The sequence below is a fragment of the Prosopis cineraria genome, unplaced genomic scaffold (genome assembly GCF_029017545.1).
Source record: "Prosopis cineraria cultivar Desert tree isolate PC_DT_omini unplaced genomic scaffold, ASM2901754v1 PC13, whole genome shotgun sequence".
In the NCBI taxonomy this organism is placed as follows: Eukaryota; Viridiplantae; Streptophyta; class Magnoliopsida; order Fabales; family Fabaceae; genus Prosopis; species Prosopis cineraria.
Genome location: NW_026555344.1, coordinates 36,962,522 through 36,970,409, shown reverse-complemented (window position 1 = coordinate 36,970,409; position 7,888 = coordinate 36,962,522). Strand labels below are relative to the sequence as shown.

At 36.6% G+C, this 7,888-nt stretch overlaps 2 protein-coding genes and 1 long non-coding RNA gene across 3 annotated transcripts; 1 reads left to right on the top strand and 2 right to left on the bottom strand.

Annotated features, from left to right (window-relative positions):
• Window positions 1-290: 290 nt before the first annotated feature.
• On the bottom strand, window positions 291-2,817 carry LOC129291824 (uncharacterized). Its single transcript, XM_054929363.1, has 3 exons — window positions 2,110-2,817; window positions 1,337-1,628; window positions 291-594 (listed from the first exon to the last, which is right to left on the bottom strand). Exons 1-3 carry the CDS (start codon window positions 2,583-2,585, stop codon window positions 364-366), a joined length of 999 nt encoding a protein of 332 aa, XP_054785338.1. The 5' UTR covers window positions 2,586-2,817; the 3' UTR covers window positions 291-363.
• Window positions 2,818-3,789: 972 nt separating this feature from the next.
• Window positions 3,790-7,598, bottom strand: LOC129291016 (probable serine/threonine-protein kinase WNK5). Its single transcript, XM_054928105.1, has 7 exons — window positions 6,803-7,598; window positions 5,904-6,169; window positions 5,573-5,796; window positions 5,303-5,460; window positions 4,884-5,214; window positions 4,431-4,790; window positions 3,790-4,344 (listed from the first exon to the last, which is right to left on the bottom strand). The coding sequence occupies exons 1-7, from the start codon at window positions 6,875-6,877 to the stop codon at window positions 3,965-3,967; spliced, it is 1,794 nt and encodes a 597-aa protein (XP_054784080.1). The 5' UTR covers window positions 6,878-7,598; the 3' UTR covers window positions 3,790-3,964.
• Window positions 5,213-6,476, top strand: LOC129291017 (uncharacterized). The gene is made up of 2 exons (XR_008588609.1): window positions 5,213-5,363; window positions 5,554-6,476. It is a non-coding gene; the product is annotated as an uncharacterized LOC129291017 (long non-coding RNA).
• Window positions 7,599-7,888: the final 290 nt, after the last annotated feature.

Genomic DNA, 7,888 nt, shown 5'->3' with positions numbered 1-7,888 from the left:
TAAAAAAATAAGATTGTAAAGTATATTTAATGAATTTTATTGATATGTGAGATTTTATATAAAAATATCTTATAATTTAGGACGGAGGGAGTATCTCTTTTTGATAAGAATAAGGTTGAAAGTTCATTAAATTTTTTAGATAGATTTAAGATTTTTCTTAATTTCAATAAAACATATTAAAAATGACTTATAAATAGGATCATAAAAAGAATTTAATAATGTATCTTCTCTTGTTAGCATTTAATGGAAAGTAAAAGGAAAAATTTGTAGTAAAACATCAATAATATACCTTATAAATAAGACTCAAAAATTTATCTCTTTCTATCTTATAAATATGATAGGAGGGATTAGTCAAGATGAGGGTCAAAAAATGAAGTGTAAGAATTTGTATAAAAATGAGAGGCAAAGTAGAAAGAGAAGTTGATCAAGCAAGGTGATGACGGTGGTAGAGTGATGGGGCTGAGAAGTGTATTTGAGATTGGAAGAGGAACACTTGAGCTCTATGGAAAAAGAGGCATCACTGCTCTTGTCCATTCTGCTTGGCATGAATATCATTTCCCCACGAACACATTTCAATCTTCCCTCGCTCCATTCCTGTGCCCACATGTGTACACACATATCCCAAATGTCACAAATTGAATATGAGTCATGATTTATGTTCAAGTCCAGTTTATAAACAGAAAACTTTAATTGCAAAAAAATTTTAGTGAACTGATTTATGTGCCCTTAATTATCTTAGTCAAAGCAGGCCTCATGACTCAAAATACATTTGTAAAATTATGTACAAATTACTCATAATTAAATGAGTTTATTATATTAGAAGTAGGGTTGAAGTGTGCCACATATCTTAGACATATCTCACATTTAGTTGAGAGAACTTAATAGATATTCAAATTAATATGAATAGAGTATTGCAGGACCCTTTCAAGCAATAGGCTCTACCATTGTGTTTTAACAATGCTATGTTATTAGGCTCAAATTAAAGATCAATTGTTAAATTGGAATAATCCCTTACCAGTTGATTCAAGTACTTGATAGTTTTTATATTTTTTGTTTCCTCGCTAGTATCCTAGGTTTTAACTTAAATTAATTTGGTTGGCAACTTGCAAGTATTTCTTTAAAGGTATATATTTCATCAAGAATTTAATCGCTGCTACATATTCAAGATTTAAACTTAAAATCTCTGATTAAATTGGATTAATCTTCTAACTCATTGAATGAATATATTCTTTTGTGAAGTTACATTTTTACTAACCGGATGCTTATAAATGAGCACTGCTTTAACAGGATTCCATGGTTAGCTTGTTCCAAGCTTAAAGAGAATGAGATGACATACCTCAAGTTGTTTGCCAAGGGTGATGACAATAGTGTGAGGAGCTGCATCAAAGGAAAGAGGACCTCTTTGTGATTGGATGTAGAAAATGCAGTGTTCCATGGGAAGGTAGAAACGCAAGGCATGATCCCACAATGTGTCGTTTTGTTCTGTCCCATTACCATCATGGGGATACCTACACAGGCAAATCACGCTCTCCATCTCTTCTATCCTCCCCTTCAGTTCTTCTGAAAGTGCCATTATCACTTCCTCCACTATTCCCTCCAGTTTACTTGCCACATTCCCTATTTGTATCCTATGCATAAGGAATTCAAACATTAATTTATCATATTATAAAGGATTAGCTTCTTCTGTTAAATTTAACTCCCTTGTTAGTTAAATTCATACATTTATATGTACATGCACAATATGAAAATTTGGGTCAACTTGTATAATTGAATTGGTTAACTAGCGTCTTGACTAGTTTAGTAAAATGTTTTGTTTATAATTAATCTGATTACAATTCAACTACACTTTTAACCCTTAATCTTTGAATCAATGCTTTAATCAGTTTAATAATTAGTTTGGTTTTCAGTAAAGTATATGAACATGAATAAAGTTTTGGGTTTAACTTTGTAGAAATTCAAATTTAGTAAGTTTGGGCATAAGCCCAGCATTGAACCACGCACTGGCCCAATTGTCCATGAAAAAAAAAAAACACTTAGCCTTTCAGTCCACAAAGTGGTGAACCGTGAATGACCCAATAATCATTAGTTTGGACTTTAAAGATTGTTTACCAAAATTTGCGATGTTTGTGATCATCGAAGAATTTGGGAGCTGTGAATTCCAGAGTACCCTTGCGAGAGTGAACGCAGGGGATCGTGTCCTTGAGACGGTGACGCTTCTTGTTGTGGTAGTGAGCGTCGGAGTCTTCGAAAAGGCGATGACCTTCATTCATCATTATTCTCAAATCCTGCTCCGAAATCCCATGACCGCAGATCCCGAACGCTCCGAATGCCTTCGCTGACGACCTCAACACCGGGTCCATCGTCCCTCCTTTTAGCTTCTGGTAATCGATCACAGCCGGCAGCGCCGGATTTCTCATCGCCGCCGGCATGTGTGCGTCCGGCAGCGTCAGTTCGGGAAGGTCCTGTGGTGTGTTGTCCAGGTAATGCCTCAAGGGTTCGTTCGCGGCGTTGCGTGATCCTTTCGCCGTCGGCACCGGAGACGGCGGTGGTACCGGTAATTGGCTGCGACAGCGCGAGAGTGGCATGACGCTTGATGGATGATTGGAGATATTTGTTGAGAATGATGGCTGAATCAATCTAAGAAATGCAGAAATGAATGCTTCTTGTTTCAACCTTCATGCATTGGATAGAGGTAACGCAGGTCTATCTTCATGACGATCGCTTGCTGGAATTGGTAAATCTCACGGTTTCGCATCGTGTCACTAGGGTAGAAAATTGACCCCAAAAAAAAAAAAAAACAGAGCAGAAAATTCGGGTTTTCAGTTTTCTCGCTTCGTCCTATGGAGCTAATTCATGCACCATATCGACAAATCTGTAGCTTAGGCAAATGTTTCTTTCTTTCTTTCTTTCTTTTCTTTCTTTCTTTTCTTTTTTTTTTCTTTCGCTGATTAGAAAAGTATATTCATAAGCTAACCACTTCAAAATGAGACAAAGTCATTTGACAAATTTTTTTCATCATCGGCCGCCTCATGTGGAAGAGGTGGGGTTTGATCAAATATATAAAAGGTTACATCCATAAAAATTTTTATATATATAATAATAATAATAATAATCAAATCTTCTTGATATCAGTAATTTATTTTTATATTTATAAATACTTGAAAAGGTGAATGACAAGTTCAAATTTTTTAAACTTATTTTTTTAGATTAAAATATAATATAATTTTGATTAAAAAATATTGATTCGTTAAGTGTATTATAAAATAGGGTAAGATTTATATACTTATTTTTATATAAAAAAATTAAATCTTAATATATTAAATAAAATTAATAACAATAATTTATTATAAAATGAATAATTCATACAAGATCTATATGTCTTGATTTAATTAAAAACAAATACACTATATATATAAATTTAAGTATATAAATTTTTTCCTATAAAATATTGATTCTCGTTGGCAAAATAATAACAATAATAATAATATATTGATTCTGAGCGGCACGTATATATTGTGCAACCATAAAACTTCTGTTTTCTTAGATCCGAAACTTTATTCGAGAAAGTAAAGGATTCATTATTTGCTTTAATTTCTTCTCCTTTAAGACTGATTCGTTGAATAGCTACAATTCTGCTCAACCCTATAGCAAGGTAAATGACAGATCTTGATTTCAAAATAATGCAATTGCTTGCATTTTGTGTTTATTTAGACCTTCTGCACACTTTGCTATCATTTAATCTTTGTTTTTTTTAGGAAGTTGATGAATATGATGACTTATTTCCAGATATTTATATAATGTTCTTTATAATCAAGTGGAAGCTTCAGACGCCCTTATTTGTATAACAGGACATAAGAAAACAAAAGGCAAAGCATGACGATTAATACACAAAACCACCCAAAGCTACAAGAAGATGATCTAGAATCCATAAGGCTTCTACGTGCGAAGCATATCCTTGTTTCTTTCAGGAAGCAGACCTCCATGTAGGATCCTGAAAGCCAATGTTCTCAATTGCCCCTACTGTCTTGAACATCCTTCTCTTGTGTATCTCTTCCATTAACGATCTCTGCAACTGCTGGCTCCTCACATCCACATATGACCTCATTCTCGTCAGGCTCGCCGGCCGATGATCACCACATCTCCTGCAGGAGAAGCCTGTTGTTCTTCCGTAGCTCATCTGCTTACTGTAATTGGCTTCCATCTCTTGTGCAGGACAGAACCTTGAGCACTTGTAATTTGCTTCATGCTCATCTTCAACGCCCACCAGCTCGCAGTGATTCATGTTCGCATACTTGAAGGAGTTCATAGAGCTTTCTGAGCTTGCATCGTCGAGAAAGGAAGCGTCTGCTTATACAGACCAGAAGAGTTCAGATTTCAGAGAATGAATTCAGATAAGATTTAACTGTTATTATATGAAGGTCTATCTATACCTTGAAGCCAATCCTGTGCAAGTGAGAGATGGTTATTGTCGTCACCAAAGAGGGTCTTGCTAGAGAAGCTAAGCATTGGGGGAGAACCGTGAGAGGAAGATCGAGAAGATGGTGAGAAAAAAGGATAGTGGTTGCTGATATCTTCCTCCTCTTCATATCTAAAGCTGTGCTGACGTGGATACTGAGAAGTGCCCCAATCCTTCCAAGTTGGAACCAGAGCTAATATCTCTTCCTCTATCATTTGAGCTATCTCCAATGGCTCCAAGTCGCTTATTTCCAATTCCCTCACCATCTCAATGGCCACGTCCATCGCAGTGTCATTTATGGTGTCAAAGGGGAAATATATGTTCCTAACATGTCCTGTTTTCATGAAACAAATTTTTAATTCACACAATCAACGTAGAAAAATATATGTCTAGAAGGCTGCTGATTTTGAATCTGCATGGTGCATACCGTTTTTGTCAGAAATTTGTACTTTTAGGAAAACTGTGTCGTCTTCTTCATTCATTGTCCCTGTTATTGTCATGTTTGTGTTCTTTATTTGTTCAGCCATGAAAGGATGCACCTTGGCAGCTACTGAATTGGAACTTGACTTGTTAGTTTGATGAATCTTTGGTAATGGCAGGCAGGGTGGCGGCAGTGATTCGAGTTGGACCGTGGCTAAAAAAGGGTCCAACAAGAGTTCCTTTGCCGGCAATCTCTTTGACACATTTGCCAAACATTTTCCCACAAATCTCTGGGCTTGCAGGTCTTGGATTCTGTAAAATGCATCTGGTAGCTTCCCCTGATGAACCAAATTATCTAAGGTTTGTCAACATAACTCAGATCTAAGAAGAAAAAGTTAGACTAATTATGTGTCCTAAGAATCTTACTGATGTGACTTTCTTGTATATTTGTGCTGGGTTGGAGCACTCGCTGTATGGAAACTCTGAGGTAAGCATCTCTATCATACACATCCCAAAGGAGTATATATCTACTAGTTCATTGTATTCCTCTTCATACAGTTCTGGTGCCATAAATTCAGGTGTACCTGTAGTTTAACACCAAAGTAGAAATTTTTTTAGTTCTCATACAAACAGGATTTGTAATTAGATTAATCATTTCATTGCTTATAATGTGCTAGAGGGAGACAGAAACAATGCCTATGACACTGTGGGCGTGTTGAGAGCCACGAAGGATTGCCGCGAAGCCTAAATCGCCAATCTTGACCTGCCCCAGATGGCCATTGACAAAGATATTATCACACTTGAGGTCTCTATGTATCACAGGCGGATCGTGGCAGTGCAAATACTCCAAGCCCCTAAGAATTTGACGAGCCCAGTTCTTCACAGCTCGAATATCGACTCCATGGTACTTCTGCCTATACCTGTATATGTTTAACCTCATGATAAGATAACGCAATGAACACAGATAGTTCATCTGTTCATGATGAATCTATGTCAAAGAGTATAACAATAAGAGATGGTGGATTACTCTCGAAGCGTGCCGGAGGTGAAGAGTTCAGTGATGAAGTTGAAGGTTCTGTGGTGGACATCGATCCACGAAGCATGGAAGGTCATGATAGAGTCATGATCAAGGTTCTTGAGAAGATGAACCTCTGAATAAAGGCGTTGTAGCTCATCTGGGGAATGAAACACATCTCCAAGCTTGACTTGGTTCCAAGCCACTTCCATTCCTAACACCTCATCAAATGCTCTATACACAATCTTCATCGCCCCTTTCCCCAGAACATCCCTGAACTACTTGTACCAATAATCACAAAAAAACACAGTTATTATTAACACACTGATTATTGTCTAAAATACACAATTATATATCATTAATTAACACCAACAAGTAATATGTTTCACACATTCAGTTTCCATCTCTTGGAGTGACTCTTGGCTCTTGGAGAGCCAGAGGGTTGACCTTGCGTGAGAAAGTGAGGAAGACATGTCATGTGAACAAGTCTTGTTATGTCATGCCCACTAGGCAATATCGTGCTTGATTTTTCTTCATTAAAAAAATAGATAAAGAAGAAAAGAGGTCGACTTTTCTCTTTGATTAGCATGCAGGCTGATTAATCCTACGAATTCGACCATATTGGTCATAATAGACCACTGATCTAAAGTGAATTCAAGCCCGTCAAGCATCTAACCTACTCTTTCTCCAAAATTGATTGTTTTGAAATTTTTCTAAGCAGTTTTCGGCAACATCAAGTAGCACCATGATCAAACAAACAGAGTCACTATACAATATTTCTTAGATCAGATTGATAACTGAAAGATCATATCCATCATAAAAAATAGTCAATTTATGCAGCATCAGTTATTGCTCGGAAAAAAAAAAAGTCAACCAGATTGAAAAACAGGAACGAAATAACAGGGATTTACTCGTCCATATCGTCCAGATGGGTCTTTTTCGACATAATGAATCTGAGCCACGCCTCCTAATCTCATCTTGTTCATGGCCGGGGACTTCAACCCAGAAAAACCTCACCAACAGATACTGATCGAACCGATGCTTCACGTTTAAATATGTATGTATGTGTATGTTTATATATAAGAAAACAAGTACTGACAGTAATAAATTCAACTCAGAAACAGAGTGTGTGGTTATATGAACAGAAGAAGGAACAGAGAGAGAAAGAGAGAGTGCTAGAAAATCCGAGGCTTCCCCTCGTAATTCTCATAACAGAAGACGCCAAACAATAACCAGAAGAGCCTCGAGTAGTCAATACTGAGCATAATAATGGAGGACATTTCAACAGCAACATGAGAAAGCTCGTAGTGTTTCTGGGAAATCATTTGGGTGTGAAGAAGGAGAAGCAGAGAGCTAAAAACTGCCTCTGCTTGAGAGATATTTTGAATTGGAGTGGGGAATTATGAGCCCTAGGGCTAAGAGGGGAGAGAGCGAGAGGTAGGGTTGAAGATAATTGTGGACGGAGAGGGTTTGAAGGGATTGAAACAGTTCAGAAAACGAAATGACCAGAGATGGGAGACAGGGACAGAATTATGATTCTGAATTTGAAGAATCTGTGGCCACGCTTTGAAAAACACATTTGTGGATGTGAGGAACCAGGACCTCAAAAGTCAGATCACAGAGAGAGAAGCAGAAGACAATTCGAGGAGCAAAGGATTCAGATTTTGGAGAGAGAGAGAAAGAAAAAGCCTCAGGTTTGGAGAATATTGTGTGAGCGCCAATGCTTTAACACTATATAGAGTGGAGGGTGGTGCTCTCATGTACAGAGTCAATGGGAGGAAACAACTGCTTGGTAAGATTAATAAAGTAAGATTTAAAAAAAAAAAGTATTTTTTTTAAATTATAAAAAGGAAGCTACTCATTTATATTTTTATTTTATTATCTATGTTTCATTAAATTTATAACTTAATATTATTATAAAAAGAAGGGAAAATCATAACGAAGGACATGAAGAAAATAATTTTTTTGGAGAGATATTAAAAATAGTAATTATTTAG

What these genes read in the sequence shown, in the direction of transcription:
- LOC129291016 (XM_054928105.1), bottom strand. Translation starts at nt 6,877, where the DNA reads ATGAACAAGATGAGATTAGGAGGCGTGGCTCAGATTCATTATGTCGAA. An exon ending in CATCTGGACGATATGGACGA is followed by an intron (nt 6,170 to 6,802) that starts GTAAATCCCTGT and finishes TGGTACAAGTAG; the next exon opens with TTCAGGGATGTTCTGGGGAA. An exon ending in ACACGCCCACAGTGTCATAG is followed by an intron (nt 5,461 to 5,572) that starts GCATTGTTTCTG and finishes GTTAAACTACAG; the next exon opens with GTACACCTGAATTTATGGCA.
- LOC129291824 (XM_054929363.1), bottom strand. Translation starts at nt 2,585, where the DNA reads ATGCCACTCTCGCGCTGTCGCAGCCAATTACCGGTACCACCGCCGTCT. An exon ending in CACAAACATCGCAAATTTTG is followed by an intron (nt 1,629 to 2,109) that starts GTAAACAATCTT and finishes CCTTATGCATAG; the next exon opens with GATACAAATAGGGAATGTGG. An exon ending in CCCTTGGCAAACAACTTGAG is followed by an intron (nt 595 to 1,336) that starts GTATGTCATCTC and finishes ATGTGGGCACAG; the next exon opens with GAATGGAGCGAGGGAAGATT.